Source organism: Balaenoptera physalus, assembly GCF_965194825.1.
Source record: "Balaenoptera physalus genome assembly, chromosome: 13".
Lineage (NCBI taxonomy): Eukaryota > Metazoa > Chordata > Mammalia > Artiodactyla > Balaenopteridae > Balaenoptera > Balaenoptera physalus.
The window spans coordinates 106,697,505-106,724,258 of record NC_138892.1 but is presented as its reverse complement, the minus strand read 5'-3'; the positions used below and the strand labels follow the sequence as shown (position 1 = coordinate 106,724,258).

Genomic DNA, 26,754 nt, shown 5'->3' with positions numbered 1-26,754 from the left:
CCCAAATGTATGCATCACACAATTTTGGGGGATTCTTCATACTCGGTTGCCTTGCGGGCTCTAGCAGCTATAACCTTCTTATATATGAGATGCTACTGCTGACAAGAAACAGAAACATGGGGAGCAAAGTCTCTGCCATCTTATTCATCTAAGCAGTAAAAGCTCATGACACTTGGTCTGATACATTTCTGTCATTTGTCTAGCAAGCCGTCCACATATCATTTCCCAGATGTGCCATTTCAAAGAACAGTGCAGAGTCATCCTATAGTGGGCACGTGTGTTTCAGACTATCCTGTGAGTCCAGTGCTGCACGTTCTGTGCACCTGGAGGTTTTCAGCTTTCCCTGACTCCACTACCATGCCTGTCTCAATGATCATACATTTCTGTGCACGAGAATAAAGCAACAGGCTCACGTGTTAAGACACACGTGTACGTTCATGTGCGCGCGCGCGCCCACACACACGGAATGTGGTCTGACTGGGAGGGCGCGCACACACACACACGGAACGTGGTCTGACTGGGAGGGCGCGCACACACACGGAATGTGGTCTGACTGGGAGGGCCCAGGCTCCTCTGAACTGGCACTCCTGCATCGTAGCATCTCTTGCATCAACGACGACTTGTATGTTCCAGGGAAGCACGGTTGTTTGCCCAGCTGCTTCTCTTACCTATGATTAGGTTAGTTGCTTCCCTCATGGAAAATTTTTAATTAGCCATGGAATTCACTGAGGTGGTCCTCAGCATCTCATGATCTTAACTAGGAATTTTATCTACTTGAACACTTCTCTGGCAAGAGCAGCTGTGGCATCTCACACCTTACAGCACCACATGTTAAGCAGACACAGTGGTGTCACTCTTTAGCGCCAGGGAAGGCAATGTGACTGGCTGTGGCCAGGGAAACGGCCACGGCCATTAACACGACCATTCAAACACCGCGGCCATATGCATGCAGGCCCTTGGCTGGTGATTATGTTAATTACTGGGCATCTAGTTTCAGAAACTGTGGTGAAAAAAGGCTTTTTTACCCAGAGGCTACCCTTGCCAGAGACAGATTTGTATCACTCATGTTGTGTGCTACAATATCTTTGCACTGCATTGATGACTCTGTGAAACACTGCAAAGCCACAAAGCAGTTAACAGCATGGGCTCCGGAGACAGACTGGCTTACCTCTGGGGCCTGCAACCTTCTAGCTATGAGACCTGGGACAAATTACTCTGAGGACAGTATACTTTATGAGACTGTAATAATCCACGTGTCCATCACATGGTAAGCTTCTTCAATAATTATTCACCATTATTATTTCCAAGAACCTGTTTTACCATCTGTAAAATGGGAATGACAATTCTCATCCGTGTGAGGATTTGAGCACATGTAAAATGCAAGGTACTCTTGATAACTCCAGCTGACATTCTGACCCCGAGGACACCTTAACCCTATCATTTGCACTGAGCTCCACCAATGACCAGATGGCTACAAAATGCCACATGAAGAGATAAGAAGCACAAAGAAGAACTGGAAAAGCAACACAATAGACCAGAGGTCGGTAAATAAATGACAGTCCATGGACCAAATCCAGCATCACTGCCTGCTTTTGTACAGTCCATCACTAAGAATGGTTTTTCAAATGGTTGGAAAAAAAATCAAAAGGGTATTTGGTGACATGTGGAGATTATCTGAAAATCAAATTTCAGAGCCCATGAATAAAGTTATATTAATCATAGTCATATTAACCTTCACTCATTTACATATTGTCTGAGGCTGCTTTCCCACTGCAAGAGCAGAGCTGAATAGTTTTGACAAAGAGTAAAGTTCACAAAGTATAAAACATTTACTATCTGGACCTTTATAAAAAGGTTTGCCAATCTCTACAGTAGATCTATTCCAGATAACAGGGTAACTATAATATTAGGGAGGAAATGCTTATAATTTTCTTACAGATTACTTAAGAAATAAATAATAATTACTGTTCAAAAATTCAATTCACAATGAATAGTACTTGTATTAATAGTAATATCAACACAAAACAAAACATTGGCTAAATAGAAAACTGGATTTGGCAATGGGCATAAAAAGAAAATTCACAGTTGCAGAAAGTTCTAATTAGTAAAATTTGATCTGGACAAAATTCCTGATTGATAAATAAAGTCATTATAAAGTTTAAATATGGAAAAGAATTGATACTAAAATGATTCAGTAAAATAAGAATATGGAAAAAGATGGACATTTTCAACCACATGCATGGAAAACTGATAAAGAAACTGCATTAACTTAGTTTCAGCTCCAGCAAATATTCAGTGAAAATCCCTTGACATCGGTATAACCTGATTTAGATGTTTGTGAACAGATTAAATGTTTCTATTGAGTCAAACATTCTCAAGGTTAAACAAGGATAAAACACTAAGTTCTGAGCACAGAGAAAGTTATTTTAGCGATCATCGAGGTCATCGACACCTGCCTCCTTGCCCCACTTTCTAAACGAAAAATTCAATGCCCGGGGAGGTGACCCGGGCCGTGAATGTGGCTGGACCGAAGTCACTCGGCGTCCAAGCGCCACAGCCACCGTGGAACACGTGCGCTTGTGCAGGGCCGTTTATGTGAACAGCGCCTGTAGGCAAGTTACCTTTCTGAACCACAGTGGGGCTTTCGGGCTGTGTTCTCTGTCTGGGACGTTTCTGAGAACCAAGCTTCCCGGTGATGAGCACACGGGCGATCCTCCATCCCTTCCACCGCCGCGGCATCCAGGCCGCATGGCCTCCTCCAGGACAGAGCCAGAAGCTCTGACATCCCTCCTGGCCACCCTCCCCAGGTCGCCACGGCACACAAAGGTCACCGTGACCCACCCGCGCTGGCGGCACCAGCCATGTGGCTTGTCACCCTGCCCCAACACCTGTGGAGGTTGGCACTAAGTCCACACGTGCTTTGACATGCCTCCCCTCAAAAAGTAAAGCCTAAGACGCTCTGGCCCATTCAGCGCAGATGGTCTCAGTGCCTTGCGCTGAAGGAACAGAACACAGTACAGGTGGTGGTGTGTGACTTCCGATAATGGGTCATAAAAGTCACTGTGGCTTCCTCCTCGCTCCCTTCTCTTGAATCACTCATTTTGGGTCCGGATGGTGAGGAACTGAAGGTTCCTGCCGGTATGAGCTGTGGGTGAGCATCCTGGAACGGAAGCTCCGTCCCCACCAAGCTCTGGACAACTACAGACCCAGCTGACATCCTGACTGCAACCCCGGAGACACTCATGCAAGAGCTACCCAGCCAAGCTGCTTCCGAATTCATGACCTGCAGAAACCACTGACCTAACAGGGGTGTATTGCTTTCAATGCTGCCAAGTTTTGGGGTAATGCGTTATGCAGCAATAGAGAATTAATTCACACCCTAAGCAGTAACCACAGGGAGCTACTGAGAGTTCAACAGATTTACAGTGTATCTGCTTGGCAATCGCCTGCTGCTCCTTCAAGATGCGGCACAAGTGTCACCTCCTCTGTGAGCCCTTGAGTCTCTGGTGCAGACCTGGGTTTTCCTATGGCACCTCGTATAATTTTTTCTGTTGGAGAAAATCTGTCCTTTAGTATTTGTTTTTACAGTCTTGAAACATGTATTTCAACCCATGTACCTAGTGCAGTGTAGGTACATAGGAGACTCCCAATAAATATTTTTGAGTTAATTTTCTCATTTCAGTCAGTTTTAAACCAAACGATAAAAACTTCAAACCGCACTTACGGACTTATTCTGTATGACCTCAGGACCCAGGTGTCAGTAATAGACTGTGGAGAATGTGCATTTTAGTTTGTAAAAATATGAAGTCAGGGATAAACACTCCGGTTCAATTCTGGAGGATGTAACAGTGTGAATACTAGATTTCAAATAGTGACCCACCAACAAAATGACTATGAGAATTTAAACATTTAAGATTTTTTCATTTAATACCCAAAATGCCAAAAGAAAAATCTGAATAACTTATTTTATATTCACATGAAAAGGAACCCAGACAGTGTAACAGCTTTTGGGGTTTGCCAAATCCCTCCTCATGCAGAAAGTGTGTGATTCTAGTCTTGAAGAAGAGAGAGAGGTATATGTTCAGTGTTGACTATCTTTCAATGAAAAGAAATGAAGTCTTGCTAACAAGTGGTTTGCCTTAAAACCTGAATTTTCACCGCAAAGAACTAGCCATCTGTTTTGAATATTTTAAAGACTAAGCCTCTATTTGTGCTCAGCTTTGATCTCCTAGGATAACAGGAAGACAGTGATACAGTCCAGCTACACCTCAATCAAGTGTGCTCACTTAATTTATCCCAGAAATGCTGACTGACAGATCCAGCTGGAAACTTTAGTCTCGTCATCCCAGGATCAGGAAGAAGGAGGCAGACACATCAAGGGAGAATAGCTTTTTTGTTTTGGTTGATGATGCATTTTTGTGTCTAAGAAAATATTCCTTTAACCCAAAACAGATAGTAACCCTAAAGACAGAGAGAATGTAGAGAAAATAACAAATTAGGGAGAAGCTGAGGACAAGTTAATGAAAGAAATACTGTAGAACCCTATTGTAACAAGACTGTTGTTAAATAGTTCAGATAAAATGTGAGTCAAATCATATCCTCCAAAACATAACTCTATAAAATAAAAATGTGATATAATAGGCAAGTGTTAGGCCTATCTTCCAAAACTGGTATTAAAAGGGGTCCCACCACATGTTACCTGAGGGGTGGCTGATAAACCTGACCATGTATTCTAGAAGGTGGACTGGGAAACCGGCAGTCCACGTCATAACCATGTCAGACCACAGGGTAACCCGTTAGGGTACAGAGCAAATTAAAAGATTACAATATCTACTACAAATGCATAAAACTTTAAATAAAATACATGCAACTTTTCTTTAGGGTAAAAGCTCACCAGTTTTTTATTTCAAAAACTATTTATTGAGCTCCGTAGGGTCCCCCCATTTTCAGAGGACTGTGAAAAACAATTAGGACGTGAAGAATTTTATTTTGCATGAAGTACAAGGATATTTTTATTGTCCAGGAAGAACGTCTGAGTCACGAATGATACCACAAACAGGAGGAAGACGGCACTTCCTTATTAGTCAAATGCTGGTAATTGTTAAGGTAAGAACGCATGCATCTGAGAGCTTATGTTCCAGAGATGTTTAAAACACTGCAATTTTCAGTCTAAGAAATACATCAAGTGAGTCACAGGACAATGTCACCTTAAATCATTCAGCAGAAACTACAAAAATGTAGGATGTACCTGTGGAACACTGTAAACTCTGTCTTAAAAATACATTGAGAGAAAGGTCTCTCCCCCAGATTACTCACAACTCACTCACGTGGCCTAAGAAGAGGTCCCTGCCTCACTGAGCTCATGCGATCACCAAGCCTATCAAGAATCACTTACAGCCACCATGCAGGGGTGGTTCTCCTGCTTCTTTCTACAGCCTGAAAATAACCCTCAGGTCAGAAAACTTCAGAAGAAAGTGTCACCTGCCGCCAAGCGTTGCATGGTGCTTCTTAAAGGTGATTAGGTCTGACAACGTCTGTGGCTGACCTCCCGCACAGATACCTGGGAGAGGTGTCTACACTGTTGCTCAGGCAGTACTGGTGACATCATTGACGATTCAGTAAAGAAGACATTTCTTTTGCTGCAGGAAAAATTAATTACTAGGATTGTGGGTTACTTGTGCAATGGGAGGAATGTTACTATATTAGGAGAGAGGAGAAATCTATAAAGTGAAGAGGAGCACCAAAGGATCTTGTAAATATTTGAGGATTTTTACCACAGTCACTATCAATGTCACACAGTCCTTTACTGAGCACTTCCTGTGTGCCAGGCAGAGGGCTAAGTGCACTGAACACATTATTACATGTAATCCTTCCAAGAACCTTCACTATAGGTTTTATTACTGCCATTTAACAAATGAGGAACCTGATGCTTAGAGAACAGGTTGAGTGACTTGTGGGAAATTACACAGCTACCGAGCTGGACTCAAATCAGATCTGGAGCCAAAGCATGCTATTACCACCAAACTAAACTGCCATAAAGTAATATAACTGCCGTACAGGGGACACAGGAGAAAACATGCTTTGTCAGTTTCACAGGTAGGACGTGATAGGAGAAAATAAAAGAGACAGGATAAATAAAATCAGAAACGAAAGAGGAGACATTACAACTGATACCAGACAAATACAAAGAATCATGAGGCTACTACGAACAGCTATATGCCAATGTCAACAATTTGGACAGCCTAGAAGGACTGGATTAATTCCTAGAAACATACAACGTACCAAGACTGAATCATGAAGAAATAGAAAATTTGAACAGACCAATAACAAGTAAGGGAATCGAATCAGTAATTAAAAACCTCCCAAGAAAGAAAAGCTGAGGACCAGCTGGTTTCATTAGTGAATTCTACCAAACATTTAAAGAATTAACACCAATCTTTTAAAAAGCTCTTCCAAAAGAATATAAGAGGAGAGAACTCTTCCAAATTCATTTTACAATGCCAGCATTACCTGATACCAAAACCAGAAAAAGATGCCACAAGAAAAGAAAATTACATGCCAATATCTCTGATGAACATAGATGGAAAAATTCTCAACAAAATATTAGCAAACCAAATTCAACAATACATTAAAAGGATCATATACCATGATCAAGTGGGGTTTATTCCAGGGATGCAAGGATGGTTCAACACCTGCAAATCAATCAATGTGACATACCACATTAACAAAATGAAGGACAAAAATCACATAATCATCTCAATAGGTGCAGAAAAAGCATCTGACAAAATTTAACATCCACTTATTAAAAAAAAAAAAATCTCAACAAAGCAGAAACAGAGGGAACATTCCTCAACATAGAAAAGGCCATATAATGACAAGTCCACAGCTAACATAATACTCAATGGTGAAAAGCTGAGAGCTTTTCCTCTAAGATCAGGAGCAAGACAAAGATGCCCACTCTCACCACTCTTATTCAACATGGTATTGGGAGTCCTAGCCAGAGCAGTTAGACAAGAAAAAGAAATAAAAGGCATCCAAATAGAAATGGAAGAAGTAAAACTATCACTGTTTGCAGATGGCATGATATTATATGCAGAAAACCATAAAGACTCTGTCAAAAAACTGTTAGAACTTATAAAAGAATTCAGTAATATTGCAGGATACAAAATTAATACACAAAATCAGTTGCATTTCTATACACTAATAACACACTATCAAAAAGAGAAATTAAGAAAACAATCTCATTTACAATTGTATCAGAAAGAATAAAATACCTAGGAATAAATGTAACCAAGGAGGTAAAAGACCTGTTCCTTGAAAACTGTAAGACACTGACAAAAGAAATTGAAGAAGACACAAATAAATGGATAGTCTGTGCTCATGGATTTAAGGAATTAATACTGTTAAAATGTTCATACTACCCAAAGCAATATACAGATTCAGTGCAATCCCTATCAAAATTCCAATGGCATTTTTCACAGAAATAGAACAAAGAATCCTAAAATTTGTATGAAATCATAAAAGACCCCCAAATAGCCAAAGAAATCTTGAGAAAGAAGAACAAAGCTGGAGGCATTATGCTCCCCGATTTCAAATATATTTCAAAGCTATAGTAATTAAAACAGTATGGTACTGGCATAAAAAGAGACATATAGATCAATGGAATGGAATAGAGAGCCCAGAAATAAACCCATGGATATACTGGTCAATTAATTTATGACAAAGGAGCCAAGAATATACAATGGGGAAAGGACAGTCTCTTCAATAAATGGTACTGGAAAACTGGACAGTTACACGCAAAAGAATAAAACTGGACCAAAATCTTACACCATACACAAAAATTAACTCAAAAAGGATGAAAGCCTTGAATGTGAGACCTGAAACCATAAAACTCCTATAAGAAAACACAGGTGGTAAGCTCCTTGACACAGATCTTGGGGATGAATTTTTGAATCTGACACCAAAAGCACAAGCAACAAAAGCAAAAATAAACTAGTGGGACTACATCAAACTAAAAAGCTTCTTCACAGCAAAGGAAACCATCAACAAAATGAAGACAACCTAGTGAATGGGAGAAATTTGCAAATCATATATCTGATAAGGGGCTAATATCCAAAATTTATAAAGAAGTCATACAACTCAATAGCAAAAAATTCACCTAAAAGTGGGCAGAAGATCTAAATAGACGTTTTTCTAAAAAGACATACAGATGGCCAACAGGTACGTGAAAAGGCACTCAACATAACTAATCATCAGGGAAACGCAAATCAAAACCACAATGAAATATCACCTCACACTTGTTGGTTACTACCAAAAAGACAAGTGATAAGTGTTGGTGAGGATGTGGAGAAAAGGGAACCCTTATGCACTGTTGGTGGGAATGTAAATTGATGCAGCCACTACGGAAAACAGCACGGAGAGTCCTCAAAAAATTCAAAATAGAACTACCATATGATCCTGCAATTCCACTTCTGAGTATATATCCAAAGGAAATAAAATCACTATCTTGAAAAGATATCTGCACGCCTGTGTTCCTTGCAGTGTTATTTATAATAGCGAAGACACACAGACAACCTAACTGTCCACTGATGGATAAAGAAAAATGTGGTGTATATACAGTTACCCTTGAACCATGCAGGGGTTAGGGGCACTGACCCTCTGAAGAGTCAAAAATCTGTGTGTAACTTATAGTTGGCCTTTTGTTCTGTGGTGCCTCTGTATCCATTGTTCCATAACTGCAGATTCAACCAACTCTTGATTGTGTAGTACTATACTATTTACTATTGCAAAAAAAAAAAAAAATCTATGTATAAGTGGACCTGTGCAGTTCAAATCTGTGTTGTTCAAGGGCCAACTGTACACACACAGTAATATTATTCAGCCAATAAAAAAGAAGGAAATCCTACCATTTGTGACAACATGGATGGACCTTGAGGGTATTATGCTTAGTGAAGTAAGTCAGACAAAGAAAAAGACAAATACTCTACAATCTCACTTACATGTGGAACCTAGAAAAACCAAACTCATAGATACAGGGAACAGATTTGGCAGTTGCCTGTGGTGGGGTTTGGGGGTGGGTAAAACGGTTGAGGGGGTCAAAAGGTGTAAACTTCCAGTTATATGATAAAGATGCCCTGGGGATATAAGGCATGGTGTCTATTGTATATTTGAAAGTTATTAAAAGAGTAGACCTTAAAGTTCTCATCACAAGAAAAAAAACTGTAATTATGTGAGGTGATAGATGTTAACTAAACTTACTGTGGTGATCATTTGGCAATATATACATCTACCAAATCATTATGTTGTGCACCTTGGATTAATACAATGCTATTTGTCACTTATATCTCAAGAAAATGGGGGGGAGGGGGTTGCTATGTAGAGAATGAGCTTTGGTTTAAATAAACGTCAGGAGAATAGCCAAAATGTAGGCAAAGATCATTAAAGTCAGGTGCTTATAAAGCTCCCATTCTTCCATTACCTTTCTACTGAAACCATTCTACACTGTGTGTGCAACCAGATTATTATTTTCTCCTATGATTTAACTTAGAGTACCTCCTCATTATAGTATTATAAGGTTCTTTTTCTTTTTCTTCCTTCAGTGTTAAATATCACAAGGCTAGGGCCAATGCACAGTTAACCTGGGAGGTTACTAACTTCCTAAAGTAAATACTTTTTATCCATAGCATCTCATCCTCTATGACAGGGGTCCCCAACCCCCAGGCCACGGACCGCTACTGGTCATGGCCTGTTAGGAATCGCGCTGCACAGCAGGAGGGGAGCGGCGGGCAAGCGAGCAAAGCTTCATCTGTATTTACAGTCGCTCCCCATCGCTCGCATTACCGCCTGAGCTCCACCTCCTGTCAGATCAGCGGCGGCCATTAGATTCTCACAGGAGAGCGAACCCTACTGTGAACTGCGCATGTGAAGGATCTAGGTCGCGTGCTCCTTATGAGAATCTAACGCCTGATGACCTGAGGTGGAGCTGAAGTGGTGATGTTAGCGCTGGGGAGCGGCTGCAAATACAGATCATCATTAGCAGAGAGGTTTGACTGCACAGAGACCCTAATAAATCAATTGCTTGCAGACTCATATCAAAACCCTATCAGTGAGTGGCAAGTGAAAACAAGCTCCCACTGATTCTGCATTATGGTGAGTTGTATAATTATTTCATTATATATCACAATGTAATAATAACAGAAATAACAATAAAGTAGAAATAAATAATAGAAATAATAATAAAGTGCACAATAAATGTAATGTGCTTGAATCATCCCGAAACCATCCCCCCACCCCCCAACCCCTGGTCCGGGGAAAAACTGTCTTCCACAAAACCATGGGGTGCCATGGGGACTGCTGCTCTATGAGATGTCTAAAATAACAGCATAAAAAAGAAACATATACTTTTATATATAAAGGAAATGATGTTATCTGGCAATTTGCTCTCCAGAAAACACTAGAAAGTCAATATTCAATAAGTATTAATTGAATGCCTGTTATTGCCAGACAAGACAGAGTGACTTCTCGTGTTAGTTTACACTGCTCCTTGTTGACTTAAGACTAATAAAGTAGATTTGAAGACAAAGAATATTCCTGGAAAATAAAGAGGGATATTTCATAATGACAAGGAGGTCAGTTTATCAAGAGTATACAACAATCAAAAATGGGTGTGCAAATAATAACACAGCTTCAAAATACATGAAGCAAAAATTGAGAATTCAAAGGACAAATAGAATAACTCCAATTATACCTGGAGATTTTAATACTCCTCTCTCAGCATTTAATAGACTGCCCCCCACCCCCCCGGCAATTTTTAGTAAAGTCATAGAAGATATGAATACCCCTGTCAGCCACCTAGACCTATCAATATTTATAGAACACTATATGCAATAACTAAAGAATATCATTCTTTTCAAGAGCACATGGTAAGTTCACCAAGATGATCATTTTCTGGGCCATAAAGCATAAGTCTGAAAAATGATTACATCTAGTAAGGCTCATACTTTGCTGGTACACATGGTGTTTTTAAAAATTTTTACACACAAAACATTATTTATGTTCTTAAGTTTGATAAGGCAAATCATCAACTTCAAAAGCTTGAAATTTTGTTAAGAAAATCTGTTCTCTGTAGAATCAGCAAGTAAAGTGGACAGCAAGTCAAGACTTGGGCAACGTTTTAGGGATCACTCATGCATTTCTTTAGGTAAAACCTTTATAATATAATTATATTCACAGCATATTTTAGAAAACTTGAAATACTCTACCATAGAAACTCAAGCTGTGGCCAGCTAATTGCAACTGCACTTTGTTAAACCAATGACTGTTAATATTTTAGTGCAGTAAGATCAGTAGTGCAATAATTTAAAAAAAAATCGGTAGCATTTGAACACTTGTTAGGAGTTAGATTCTATTGTGGGAGAAGAGAAAGGAGAACGGAGACTCAGGAACAAGGTCATGTGAAGGTGGCTCATTTCTCAGTCTCCTGGTGAGGTTACCTATGGGCCGTGTGTCCTATGACACCAACGGGGCTGGGCTTCCTGCTAAGGCCTGCACAGAAGCTCCTGTGTTCTGCCAGAACAGACAAGGCAGCTTCACTTTGGGGGAGGAGCCTGCTGAACTACATTCAACTCCTGCGTGGCGCCCACAGGCTCCACGATGACCAACTCCACCCACCCCCCGTAGGGTGTAGTGTAGATAAAGAGAATTAGCACACAGACTTTCTCAGCTTCAGCTTTGTCTGGCGTGCAGGGTTCAAAGAGCTTTTTTTAAAATTGGAGTATAATTGCTTTACAACGTTGCGTTAGTTTCTGCTGCACAACGAAGTGAATCAGCTATAGGTATACATATATCCCCTCCCCCTTGGACCTCCCTCCCACGCCCCCCATCCCACCCCTCTAGGTCACCACTGAGCACCAAGCTGAGCTCCCCGTGCTATACAGCAGGTTCCCACTAGCTATCTGTTTTACACATGGTAGTGTATTTACATCAATCCTAATCTCCCAATTCATCCCACACCCCCTTCCCCACCCACTGTGTCCACACGCCCGTCCTCTACTTCTGTGCAGATGGACCTAGAGTCTGTCATACAGAGTGAAGTAAGTCAGAAAGAGAAAAACAAATACTGTATATTAATGCACGTATGTGGAATCTAGAAAAACGGTACGGATGAACCTCTTTGCAGGGCAGGAATAGAGACTCAAAGAGCTTTGTGGTTGGCATCATGCATTTCAGCTTCTTTCACAGCCTCAGGATAAAGCCACGTGCAAAGTTTCCCGTCTTCACAGTGCCCGCCTCTTTCCACAACTTACCTCATTGTTCTCCTCGGCTGTGTTTGCAGCGAGAGGTCTACATGACCCTCATCATTTTAAGGAGGGTAACACCAAGACACAGACTTTTCAGGAAGAACCAACTCCAGCAGAGTGAGATCGCCAAAAAGCACGGGCAGTGAATCCAGGGGTGCAAGGCCACCAATACGTGTGAACTTACTCATCATAATTATTATTTTTTCTAAGGAAAGGATTTCCTCAGTCAAACCTCCAGGGCATCGGATCAAAGAGAGATACTGACACAGCTGGACTATATTTTCTAGCCAATTGGCCTGGAAAGGAGAATCTAGACAGTGTCCTGGCAACAGTTTAACACAGCAGCAATCCATAAAAGAGGGAAAAAGAACTCTGTAGACCGACTTCTTAAAAAGTCTTCTTTTGCTTCTTTATTCCTCTTTATTTATAAGGACAGTTTGGGGTAATACCCAGGCTCTAGGGGTTGCCCAGGGTAGGCACTCGGGAAGAATGACTGACCCCGAGGATGCAGAACGTTCTTCTATAAACAGAAACTCAAGGTTTTAGTCCACAGTACAGGTTTTTGTTTTTGTTTTTTTAAGACTATATACTTTACCTTATCATAAACAGTATATCCCAAACCTACTGGCAGAGTATCTGATCAATTTTCTATTTCCGGTTTGATGTAAGTCACTATAAACCTTACCAGGACACTGTAAAATCATGCTAGACAGGGTAGTTTATAAATAAAATAACAACAGGAGAAATTTATCCATAGTTACATGCCCTGGAAGTTCTCCCAAAAATGCATGAAAGAAATTATAAAAGTGACTATTAACACACAACAAGAAAAAAAGCCCCAAACCCCAAACCCCAAACCCCACTATGTCAGAAGCATAGCAATACACACAGGAATCAGGTGAAATGAGAAGGCAGAGAGCACACCAAGGATTTAGTGAATTACAGAGAAACAAGACGTGAGATGATCGTGTGAAAAAAAGTGACGGCAAACAAACAGAACGCATGTCTGTAGTTAAGGAGAGCCGTTTCTCACCGTGCTGAACAAATGGCTGCCCTAGGAGCACGTGGACGGCTATGCCCATATGCCCTCCTCCTCGTCCTACGGGACGGCAGAGACCCCAGAGCAGCGTGGGAACGAAAAGAGCTGGTTAGTATTCAAAACAGAGACACAAGCACACTGTAGCAGCAGCAAACGGTCTCTAATCTCCTGACCCTTCTTACATCAGGCTCCGACTCGTAATTAGCTTGTCACTGTACTTCCAGCCTTCCGACCTCTCCGAGACGCTCTCTCTAGCCACTGCTGGATCTGGGCAACATTCTCAAGTGGGAGGCTTTTCTTTATTTTTTGCCTTTTCCTCAACCTTTCCCCATTCCTGTTTGCCTCCCACTACTGCGAGGTACCCAATTCCTTGTGTGTATCAGCGAAACCTGTTTCAAGGAAAGGATCTAATACTCATCTTATATACACTGGCGTAAACTTAATTCCAGGTATCAAGAAGCAGGCAGAACAAGCAAAATGATGTCTTGGCAGGGACAGACTGCTGACATCAAGGCAGACAGTTCTCCATTCTGCCTGTGTCAAAGATTGTACTGTTTTCCCTCTAAAATATAAGGCCTGCCTCAACTGGCTAAGAAAATGTCATCAAACCATGACTGTACCTTCTGAATCTTAGAAAAAAATTGCATTTTCCATATTATTGCTGCTTTCACCTGCAATATTTCTTCTTCTTCTCCTAAGACAAAGCTATGCTATCATTTGGAGGAGATGCTCAGTGGGGGAGCTTTCCTTGACTCTTTAGTCATATGGATGTAATTACTTAACTATTATTTTTCTCCCTCAGCTGTATATTTTAAGATTGAGTGTGATGGAGATGTTGAAATCTGACTTTTGGCAATGGGATATGAGGTAATCTGTTCACTACTCTCCCCCATTCATCATATTCAAGATCTTGGGAGAGTTTCCTTCTTCCAAAAAAACTGGCATTGAATATGGTTCCCCTTCAGGCTGACTCATCACTGCCTCTTTTGCACTGATGAGAAGTTGAAGGCAACAATTTAAGAATGACATAGATGGAGGGATCCACCAAGGAAATGGGAGCGAAGAACTAAGTTTCAATCTTCACATCTACTAGGTGATGAGCAGAGATTTTAAAATTTGCAATTAAATAATATTCAACAGTTACCGTTACACTGCACTGTGCGTGCCTCACTGAGCTTACAGGGAAAGTTTTGTTTTTCTACTGAGGCACTGTCTCTTAAATAAGAAAAGCAGGACAGTTACAAATTAGTGAGTATCTCTGAGAAGACTGAATTTTTTTCTCATCTCAAGGATTCTTCAGTGTACTCAAATCTGCTGAGTATCTCCTCTTAAAATATTCAGAATCAGGTACCACCTTCCTCTACAGAAACTGACTCTGTGTTAAAAAAAAAAAAAGTTTTCAGAAACTGATTATTTTTATTTTTCTAACTTGTACCCCAGAATCTGTAATGTGCTAGTACAAAAGACATCAAAATAAAAGCATACTGGTTTTCACAAGACAATCAAAAGCAGTCTTACCTGGTCTGGGGAGGGTTTATGATTGGTTTGACTGGAATGGGAGGATCTGAAGTGGTCATCCTCATAATTGTCGGCCATGAGCTTCATTCGATTTTGTGTCTAAGAGGAAATGATGCATAAGGTTAAATTTAGGTAAAATTTCTGTGACACACTGCAAAGTAACAAGGCCTTAAGAATGTCCTAAGAAAGGATAAAATGAATCCTGCCTGAAATTAAATAAATTAAACATAGGATTTCTGAGGATATTGGGGGAAGAAAGTTTAGACACTGTTATGGACTGAACTGGGTCCCCTCAAAATTCATGTTGAGGCCCTAACCCCCAACGCGACTGTGTCTGCAGACAGCCTTTAGGCGATAAGTTAGGGTTCAGTGGGGTCATAAGGTGGGGCCCTAATCTGATGGGACTGTGGCCCTGTAAGAAGAGGAAGGGGGAGATGAGTCCCCCTGCCGCATGGGGACACAGTGAGGAGGAGGCCTCCGTGAGCCAGGAAGAGGGCTCTCACAGGAACCAAGGCAGCTGGCACCTTGATCTTGGATTTCCCAGCCTCCAGAATGGTGAGAAAATAAATTTGCTGTTTAAGTCACTCTGTCTATGGTATTTTGTTATGGCAGCCCAAGCAGGCTAAGACAAGCACCTAAATTTCCACAGGAATTTTGGAGGGAGGAGTAATCTCCTTAAATTAAGCACTTTATTGCAGTGCTTGTTTTTATTTTTTAAAATAAAAACTGGATTATACTACATATAGGATAGAACTCTGCTAACTCTATTTTTTCACTTCGTGATATCAATAAATAGGACCCATCTTTCCAGGTTACCATAAAATTACTCACCCTTTTTAACAACTACTCCATTTGAGGGAGATGCTATATAACATACAGACCATAAATATTGGGGGAAAAGTTATCATTATCTGTAAATGAAATGATTATATACCTAGAAAATCCAAGAGAATCAATTGAAAAACGATTACAATTTACAGTGAAGTTCAGCAAGGTGATCAGACAGAAGCTATATATTAAAATTCAATAGCTTTTCTTTACACCACCAATAAACAATTCAGGTTTTGGAAATGAGTTGAAGATTCTGAAATCCTTCTCTTCAACCCTAGACCAGAAGAGGATTATTATCCCACTGCCTCTTCTCCATGTTCACCAAAACGGAGGACTGGATTGGTAATTCTGTGTGCTTGGTTAATTTAAAACCCAGGTGAATGTAATATGTATATATACATATAAAACATTTTAGAGAATTCCCTTTGCAGAGCAAGCAATTCAGAAAATGCACGGTACAAACACTATGCATAAAATCAAACAACAATATTGTTAAAACCTGAAGTTTTAAAAGCATTAAAAATACATTTGATAATATTATATGATTCAAAAATGTTCACTGTAGATAATCTAAAACACAAAAAGAAAAAAAAGAAAAATTACCTGTAAATCCCTCTAACCAGTGATAATCATTGTTAATATTTAGGTGCACCTGTTCAGCCTCTTCCCTATGAACATAAAAGTAGCATGCTTTTCTGATTTATTCTCTATTTCTGCTACGATATGGTATTTTTTAAATTGCTATATCTTATGGTATATTTTGATATCTGGTAGGACATGTTGTCCTTCTCCACCAATTCTGCTTTATCAAAATCTGATTGGGTATCTTTGACACATTTTCTTTTCTAGATGAATTTAAAACATTTTGTCTACTTCCATAAAAAAGTTTAGAGAGATTTTTCTTCGGTATTTTTTCACATAATGATGCCTGAGCAAGTATAGGGTCAAAGTGCTTGGACCTGAATTCTAGTTCTGCCTCTTACCAGCTAGCTCAGGTGGGGCAAGCTACTCAAATGCTCGGAGCCTCAACTTCCTCACCTTTAAAATGAGAATAACAATACCTTCTCCCCATAAGACTGTTGTTAGGATTAACCAAGTTAATACAAGCTCTTAGAAAGGTGCGTGGCATACAATCAACACCCAATAAATTTCAGCTATCACCATCGTTATGAACATTTCTTTTCATGTCATTAAGTATTATTCTAAAACCTAATTTTAACTGGCTGCATAGTATTCAGTTGAATAGATGTTTAACGAGTCCCATATTGCTGGGCATTTGGGCTCTTTACATTTTCACCTAGTAATATATGCACATTTCTAAGCCAGTTCCTCCCTCCAGGGTATAATGAGAGCAGAGAAAATACTTATCAAGAAATTGTCTGTGATATCAAATTTCTCTTTTCTGAGATGACGTACAGGGACCTTGAAAATATGTAGGGCACTGTTTCTTATGTCAAGCTGTACTTATGACAAATGGAGAGTCGTCTGCAAGGCAGCTCTGGGGAAGCAGGAGGGAGAGAGCAAAGGGCAAAGGGGTGCACCAGAAAGTGACAACATGCTGCACCTCATTCACTTTCACGTGGGTAAGAAACATTTCCCCGTGGACTTTAATAGGACCCTGCAGCAAAAGTACCCTTGGATACTTATTATCTTAGAACATGACACGCAGTCTTTAATGCCTGATACCTAGTGTGAGTTTAAAAACTTAGAGAAGAACTAATAAAGCACATGCAAATCCACTTTCAAGGCAGGATATATCTCAAGTATTTCTCAGGAATGAGAATGAAAGCCTCGCACAAGAACTGATCACAGGAGACAGATAAGACCACAGGTTACTTATTTGATCCATGTAAGCGAATGAAGAAATAGTCCTAAGAACTGCTTCGTTTCTGAAAGACATGAGGCTTATCAAAGTTTAGCTAGTGTTCCCAGGTCAAATACTCATTAATTTGGTGTGAAGTCTGTTTCCTGCACAGTCAGAAGTTGAGCACTAAGTATCTGACAGCTCACAGAGCAGTAGATATTATACAGATCATATAAACGACCCTCTGCTCAAGAATCTCTTGTTCTACGCTCTTCTTAAGATTAAGACCAGCAAGCAGGAAAGGTACTTTATATCCAAATATTTTCCCTCTTGAACCATGCCATGTGCATGTGCAGAGAGCCGAAGTCCCATGGTCCCATGACATGAAGAATAAAGTTGTACGAAGGAAGGAAGGAGAAAAAAAAAAAGGACAGGAAGAAACTTGCTGAGATAAACTTTTTAAGCTGTAAACGCATATCTGTGTATATAGGTATACATACCCTCCCAGAGGAAAAGTTCATCGTTTATTCTGTTAATCTTTTCTTTTAGGACTAAGATGTCAATGCTCAAAAAAAGTGGTACAGAAACTATATATTTCACAGAAAAATACTTAGTTAGGCTAAGAAACAGTATATGTTGGTTATTCAAACCCAGGTATTAAAAGAAAAGGTTTGAATTCTGATCAGTTACCTGGTTGTTCACTAATCTTTCCTTTTCGGTTTCTGATAACACTATTAACCTACCTAAATGAGTTTTAGAAATAATACTACTTAGAAATATTCTGAGATATTTTAGAAAACATATCATAAATAAGTCTTAACCTAACTAGCATTATTTCCAATTATAGTTATCTTTAAGAAAGCATTAAAATTATTTCTGCCTACATTTGTTAAAACCTTGGAAATCATTTTATTATAGTGAATTTTAATGAAACTTTAATTTGCTATTTTGGTATTTGATATACAAAATGAGAAAAGCATAATCTTCATCGTTTTCAGGTGGGTCAGACTCTGTTGGTTATAAACTTAGCAAAATTTCAACAAATTACCTATGAGCTTTATTTTAAACCTCATTTCTTGAAAAAGTATAAGTTAGTCATTAATTATTCTTGAGTTGTTCATTTTTTACACACTTGACTGAAGATTATCCTTCTAGCTGGGAAAGCTCCTTTTCCACTGGTTGGACAGCTCTGGGGGGACTCCCGTGACGCAGTGTGGTGGGCAGGGGGTGGCAACTAGATTAGAGGAGACAACTGTGCTGGATTTAGCCCCACAGCAGTCACGGGTCAGACTACCTTCACATCCTATTTATTTTCTCAGCTGGAGTGCAAGGTCTAATAGAAAAGTGTGTTTCCTACTGATTTTGTTTTGCTTTTTAAAGAAATCAGTTAGATAGTTTAATTTTGGTCCTGATTAGGACCAAAATGTGGAAGGAATAACCATCCTGTGTATTCTGTGTAGCAGACTTTCTGTGTCCTTCTGACACGACATTACTCTTGCGTTCTGGCAAACATGCGCTAAGCTCGTCTTGTCCATTTCCTGCCCCAGATCTGGAATCAGCTGGTTTACCAAAGAGCTCATCCATTCAGTGGGACAAGAGCGGCTGCTGGGTGCTCAGTGCTGCCGGATTACTGCTTTCTGGTTGTTTCACAGTTGAGAGCTAGGAAAAACTTCCTTTCTTTTTAAGAGGGAGAAAATTATAAATTAACAGTGATATTTTCAATTTAGATTTAAGATTCTAGATCTGCATCTTAAAGAATAAGTTTCTACTTAACTGCTTTGATTTTATACTTTATATATCTTTTTTCCTCTTATGCTGAAAAACCTTGGTTCCTAACAATAATGACATAACTACTTTTTATTTGATTTATCCATCAATTTAATTCTTTGAAAATACCAATACCAATGTAATCACTATCAATATGCCTTCAGGATGAACTTTAAAATTTCTTTGCATTATTTTTTCTTCTCATTGGAGTATATCTTACTGAGAATGTACATAGAAAAATCTGTAATATATAAGGTTAGTTGAAATAATTCTCTGCTGTATGTGGCTATGCAACAATAAATAACTAGATTCATTTGTTTCAGTTTGTTTACAAAATTCAGGAATTGCTTTCCCCTCTTTCAGATGTAATTTTATTTTTGATTATGTAAAACATCCATACGATTCTAGAGTCAAAACTATATAACTAGGTACTTTCAGAGAAGACTTGCTTTCAATCCTGCCTTCTCTATCCTATTCCCTTCCTCTTTTCATAGGAAATTTTTGGGGTAAATTTTAAATTTACCTTTAAATTGTTCTTTATGTAACTGTAAGCAAGCATACACTCTCACAAACATTTATGAATTTACCCACTTTTCTCACATAAGAAGTAGAATATTAAATACACTATTCTGCCTCTTGCTTTTTCATTTAACAACATATTCAGGTAGTCACTTCATAACAATAGAGATGTTTCCCACTCCCTTCTACAGCTGCACAGTACTCTACTCTGTTGGATGTATTGTAATTGATTCAACCAGTATCCCACTGTTGGGTATCTGAGTTATTTCTAATCTACTGCTACTACAAATACTGTAGCAAACACTATCATAGCACACACGGAATTACCTTGTATATGTGTTATTTTGTAATTTTGAAAACGCATCTTTGGGACAGATTCCTAGAAGTGAAGCCTCTGGGTCAAAAAGTGAAAACATAGGTAAATAATTTTATTACATGTTGCCAAATTCCCTCCACAGGAGGTGTACATTTTGCGCTCCCACCAGTAGGGTTTTAAGAGTGTGTGACATGCGCAGCCCTGTCAACTGAATATGCTGTTAAACCCTTCCTTGATTTTGGCCAAACAGCACCTCAGTTTGCCTTTATCTTAATATGAGTGAGGTTGGGCATGTATTCATGTTTAGAGACTATCTACATTTCTTCCCTATGATCTTCCGTTCCTATCTTTTGACTATTCCCCCCACCCCCCATTAAACTGTTATTTTCTTCTCCATTTTTAGGAATGCTCTTTTTTGGGATATTAGCTCTTGGTGATGTAAGCTGCAATTTCTCTTCTGAAGTCTGACATCTGTCTTAACTTTCAGAGCCCACGCTCTCAACTACGACACTGTCCTGTATCCACTGTTCTTCCTTCTGATCCTATACTTCCTCTCTTTAGACATTTTAAAATCTTCAAGAAAATATTGCCTATCTAGGATCTTAAGTCTTCAGAGGAGTAATCTCCTCTGTTACATCCTCCTCATTGTGGACTGACTGTGAGCTCATCCTAAGGGTCACCTGTTTTTTTCCATGGGAATATTGTGAAGTCTGGGCTGTTGAAGGATCCCAGCAGTGATACTGTAATTGCTTCTGCTAGGCTCTAATGGGGCATACATTTTTATTCTAGTATTTCAGGTAGGAGCTTCCCACACCAAGTGGCAGTATCAATTTGTACTCTAAATCTGCTGGAGATACAGGCTTCAGAATTCTGACATCTTATAAGGGACCTGGGGTTCCTTCCCAAGGTCACAGCAGAGAAAAGCTTTTCTCATCTACCGGTGGTAAAGGTTTGACTCAATTAGTCTTACTTCCTTTCCCTTGAATGGCACTCGTCTGACTGTCCCACCTCGCGGCAGAAGTTCAGTTCCAGGTCCCCAGTTCATGTCATCCTAAAGTTCCGTCTTCTTTCCCTGTGCGGGCGCTAAAACCCAGCCCCAGCCCTAACTGGTCACGACTGGTCATAGTGCCCAGGGCTGCTGCTGCTTTAGTTCACACCCCTCTTTGCTTCTGACACCTGCAGATTTTTTCTGTCAATGAGCTCAATCATGCATCACAAATTCTGAGAGGGGGTTAAAGCTTATCCAGTATCTTCAGGTTTGGAACAAAAGGATTTCAGTGTTATCTGGAACCTCTGTCAGATTCTAATAATCTGTCTACATGTCTTTTCTTCCCATGGATTGTGAGTCTGTGAGGGCTGGACAGAGACTCATTCACCCGTGTATCAACCTAGTAACTAGTAAAATTGCCAGTATATATATATATATATATATATATATATATATATATATATATATATATATATATATTCCTTAACATATGTTTGCCAAATTCAAGTATCTGTTTTCCGTGGTTGTTACATCTGGGATTATATTTTATTATTGTTCCAGCAATGAGCTTCATATTTTGAAAGCTTTTTCTATGAAATTACCTTTATTAAATAATGCTCTTTTCCATTTGTATTAATTAAAAATAGATATACTTGCCAAACACAATTTCTCAGAACTATGAAAAATCCAGCATTCACAATGACTTATCTCAGCCAAAAGAAAAGAAAATAGACATTTTAACTAACTAGCAGAGTTTTGTCTCAAATAAAAACATAACTGATGTTACTTATAATAGGTTCAAAAAGAACCCCAGCATCCAGGCACTCTGGTTTATAAGCACTTATAAGGTTCTTTTCTTTGATTTCCTCATATACAAATTGATTTATGTGTGAAAAGGAGAACTTCTGACTATAGATATTCAGGTATTTATTTTGTTACTCAGAGGATTTTTTTTTCTTAAGGTTTCATGTAATCTCTTATCTAAAGGATATACTTGGATACATCACCATTTATGGCATTAAGCTCATAGGATATCTGTTCTTTCTACATATTCTGTATTTCCTAGCAAAACTCTACTTTTTTTTTTCCCCTCTTGGTAGAAAGCAAAGAAAACAAACACACAGCAAACTTTCTGATTTTTTTTTTTAAAGGAGCCTAGGTTTTTCCTTCTAATTATAATCATTCCTTAGTTCTTAAAAAGGTTTGTGTGGGATTCCTTGCTTCCCTAACTCAGAGACGCACATATTCCTTCCTTCTCAGCCTCCGGAAAGTATTTATTAATCTTAATGCTTAGTCCTGATTATTATGTATGTCTAACACTTTCCTATATGCCATGCAGACTGTAACTTTGAACTCTGAAGGACGGAAGCTTATTCTTTCTCTCTTTCAACAAATATTAACATGAGAATAAAGACATATTCAGTGTTTTAAAACTAAGAAATACTTTATAAGAATTTCTATTCTATTTCTAAATTTTGAGAGCTGTCCTGTTTCTGGCAGGCCCGTGGTGTGTATCTGCAGTATACTGGGGTGAAAAATCAGAGGCAGATCCACAAAGTTATAGGAATGAAATACCCTGTAGGTCAACTTGTTTATACTGACCCAAACCAATGTCTGAAATGAGACTGTTTAAAACAAAGTGCGATTGAAACTTTCTTCCTGATCACTGCCTCAACTTTCCAGCACATACTTCTCATCCTTGCAATAAACCTAAAGTAACCCTTTAGGTTTACTTTGTTACTTGCAATAAACCCAGTTTTAATGTTATAAGGATCATTTCTTCCAGTTGTATCTGTTCTCAAAGAAACAGAAGCCCTACATTCTGCAAAATAACCAGAATGTTTAGGGGGAATATTAGCCGGATCCAGTGAGACTCACGATCATATCTAAGAAAAGAACAAAATGTAGGTAGATGTTTTCTGTTATTCTAGAAACCAGTGAACAAAGGTCAGGATCCGAGAGCATTTACCACAGTTTTGTTTACGGATTACATGATCTGGGTGGCTAAGTATACAGTTAAAATTTTACAGATACAGAGGCCACGAAAAAGAGAAGTGACACTAAATTCCTTCACATGTAACAGAAAAGACAGACCTCCCCCCCATTTAAAAAAAATCTTAGATTGTGTTAAACACAAATTAAAAAAAATCATTTTCTCAAGGATGGTGGCACAAACTATAGGTATCAATTACAATGCATTCCAACCCAACAATTTAGTGCTGCAAAGCAGGAAAGTTTAGCATTCTCGCTTCAAACAGGACACCCTTTCCTTAGTAAATACACAGAAATTAACTTTAAGTTATTTGATGCTTTTTATATTAAAAAAAGTAAAAACATTTTCCCCTGTTTGAGGAATAGCTGAGCAGGCAATGGGGTAATCTTCAAGAATCTGAAGCACTTTTAAGCACACACACACAGGAAAAAGATGCCTTTTAGATAAGAAGGATCAAAATTCTTGAAGTAAGAAGTTTTGAGGGAATTTTATGCTTTCTTTTTACAAAATCATGGTCCATGTGTGGAAAAGGAATGCATGGAATTGACTCAAAATAAAGTTAACTATAAATTGTACACTCATGAGCACGTACACTGAAGTATCTTTAAACAAACCCAGGGATGTGAGGGCATTTGGGTTCTTACTGGAAACCATCCACACGGAGAGCAACTGACAGAAGGCCAGACTCTGCAATACCACCTGTTCTTCCTGTTCTGTGAGACTTCATTATAAAAGGATTTCTCTGTGCATACGTGCTTTCACAAACCTTCATACGTGGCTACGCTGGTAAAATCAGCAAATAACGACCACTGCATTCTAGGTGTCTTCTCTAGTCTCCAAAGTTACTTCTTTTTTTGTGAAATTGAGCTAAGCGGCTTTCAGTCTTTTGTGTAAAGGAAAAAAACCCCTGACATTTATTAGAATCAGGCCTTTCTAAAACAAAACAGAAAAAAGATTAAATTTTAAAAAGTATCTTAAACGATCTCATATTTAAGGTTGTGGAAATACTTCACTGATCATTTCAATAAACTCACGTATTTGAAAAACTCTGATTTCTAGAAGTAAACAAGAAGTGCCAGGCATAGATAGGTTCTAATAAGGAATGAATACCCATTAAGGATCATTTAAAAGGCATCAGTGGCTGAATAAGTTAGTGAAACTAGACAGCAAAACTCGTCTGCTACTAGAGGTATCATTTTCTAAAACACATCAATAAGTGACTGGGGCTGGCGGGTAGGGTAGTGATGAAAATTGTGATTTCAAAAAAACAGGGTTATCTGAATACTGGCACTAAAGTTCAACCTCTACTCAGGTCACTTAGATATCTAAACCTAGAACATAACTATTGCCTTACTAAAGAGAAAAGGTAGTCTGGCCTAAGTCTTCCTTCAAAAATAAAGGTTAGCTTTAACTTCTGCTTCTAGAAGATGGAGCAGACATACTTTCCCCCATACCTCTGATAAGTACAAAAGTAAAACTAAAAACTATCTGTAAGCTATACATACAAATGTAAAACTACAGCCACACCAACATAAAAAAGGTGGAGAGAAGACAGACTGGTTAAGGACACTGGGACCCAAAGAATGTCACAGGTGGTAAGTTCCCTGGATTTTCTTCTTGCCTCATATATCAGACCTGGAGCTGGAAACCAGCGACCTGGCAGCACCAACAGTCACAGACAACAAAAGCCTGAGCTCTCTAGCCCAGGAGGCCTAGAGGGGAAAGGGGCAGCCTAGCAAGATAAAAACATTTTAGACAATAATCAATCTACTCTACACCCCACGATCAATCCCTAAAAGAGAAGAGCTGCATTAGAAGCCCATGCATTGTTTAAACCCAGTCTTCAATGCATTTCAGTCCAGATACAAGAGATACAGAGCCATTCACGTATTACTTTATGTTGGATGACCTTGCATGCTATTCAGAAGTAACATCAAGGACAAACTCACCTTGTTTTACACTGCTTGCCATTTAAAAGAATATTAAAACACTGGCGAATATAAAGGTCAAGGTTACAACATGTTTCAGAGGAGCAAGTGAACAGTCATTTTAAATTAAAATACACCACACTGTCAATCAGTAGGTGTTTGAAGAAAAAAAAAAAAAAAGGTCACAGGAAAAACTGCCACCCGTGGCAGCAAAGCTAAATGGTGAGCTGGGGTCTGTACCCCACAGCCTCTCCTCCCCCTGGGCAGGTGTCAGAGGAAGCCAAGGAGGGGGCAGTAACCAAGCCCCCCCAGTGGCAGCGGGGACAGGCTGGGCAGAGCGGTGAGTCCCACCCTGGCAAGTGTCAGAGGAGGCCCAGTGCTGCACAGCAGGAAGGAGGCCACCCCGCAGTGCTTATGGAGGGGGTCCTACACATCCCGGCAGGGATTAGTCAGGGGAGGCCTAGCAGGGGTACAGTTCATACCTCTGCCCGGAGTGACGGGGAGCCCCACTCCCTGGGTGTCAACAGAGGCAGAGGGGAGCCTGGATTTGCCTCCACCGGGCAGTAATGAGGCCCCACCACCCTCTCCTCTCTGGAGTGCACCAATGAAAACCAGCTGGCAGAGACGGTTTAAATAAGATCCAGAGTCACAGGGCGTGACCCAGACCCCAAATGTCCAGGCACCGATAAAAAATCACTCATACTGAGAACCAAGAAGATCTCCAACTGATTGAAAAAAAGACAACTATGGTTAAAGGCACAGGGGAAGCGAAAACCTTCTTCCTGACAACAGACTCAGGTATTTGGGCAGCAGCTGATTAGCTACCGCAGCTGGACTGTGAGGGGCCAGAAGCAGCCAGAAGCTGCCCCGAAGGCCTGCCCACAGAGTACCCCCCTCCCCAGCAAGCCTTGGTTCACCTCCTCCCAACCCTGGGACAGCTTGGGGAGTCAGGCAGTGGGGGGCTGCTGTGTCTGCAGTAGACCTAACTCTTAGCAGCCGCTTCTGGGAAAGTTCTAGGTCAGGAGAGCCTATCCAGTCCAGGTCTCTGTAGCCATCTGACCACAAGTTAGTCTGCAACTGGGTTCATCTAATCACCCAAAACTACAGCTTTATTTTGGTGGTAAGGACACCCCAGCCCCGAGAACCAACAGCACCCCTGCACTTCCTAGGCATGTGCAGGTAGGTCCTTTTGACTAGCCTCCCTGTTTTTAGGTTAAGAAAAATTCCTTCTTTCTCACACATGTAGCTCCTTCCATTTAGATAAATAATAATAGTAAATATTAATTTTATCAACTCATAAGTTATCAATATATTTTTACTTTTATTGATTTGAAAATTATTAATTTTGAAACTTACTGATTTATTAATCAATATTAATGGACAGCTGGTGTTTATAATATAATTGATTTTTTAAAATTCTTAGTTTATGTCACTGAGGATTATACTGTCCTAGAAATACACAGAAATTTACTGGCTAAGGATCAGTTCTAATTATATCAAGATGTTAAGTGCAATTTATTACCCAACTATATGAAAGACTAGTTCATGAAATAACTGTGGCACTTAAAGTGAATAGGTTAACCTAACCAAGAGTTAAAAAAAGAAAAGGTACTAGATAGATATTTTTGCTAAGGGATCAAATGCAGAAAGATTTAAAACTTTAGGTTCTTTAAGGAAAATAGAGAAAATAACCTGAAATCGATAGCATTTAGACTGAATTGTTTTCGGTAAGGAATTTTTTTACCCTACATT

General features: G+C 39.5%; 1 protein-coding gene across 16 annotated transcripts in view; it reads right to left on the bottom strand.

The window, feature by feature from the left end:
• The window catches only part of ERC1 (ELKS/RAB6-interacting/CAST family member 1), a 415,918-nt gene that overhangs the window by 43,770 nt on the left and 345,394 nt on the right, over positions 1-26,754 (bottom strand). For 14 of the 16 annotated variants that reach the window (XR_014252746.1, XM_082422084.1, XM_082422087.1 and 11 more), the window contains one exon: positions 14,857-14,955. Coding sequence is in view for 15 of the 16 variants with exons in the window: in XM_082422084.1 (XP_082278210.1) it covers positions 14,857-14,955 (99 nt within the window). In the remaining variant the exon portion in view is untranslated. Of the gene's footprint in view, positions 1-13,332; positions 13,399-14,856; positions 14,956-26,754 lie in introns of all 16 variants that reach the window. The other 2 variants (XM_082422078.1, XM_082422079.1) reach the window with 1 other exon arrangement.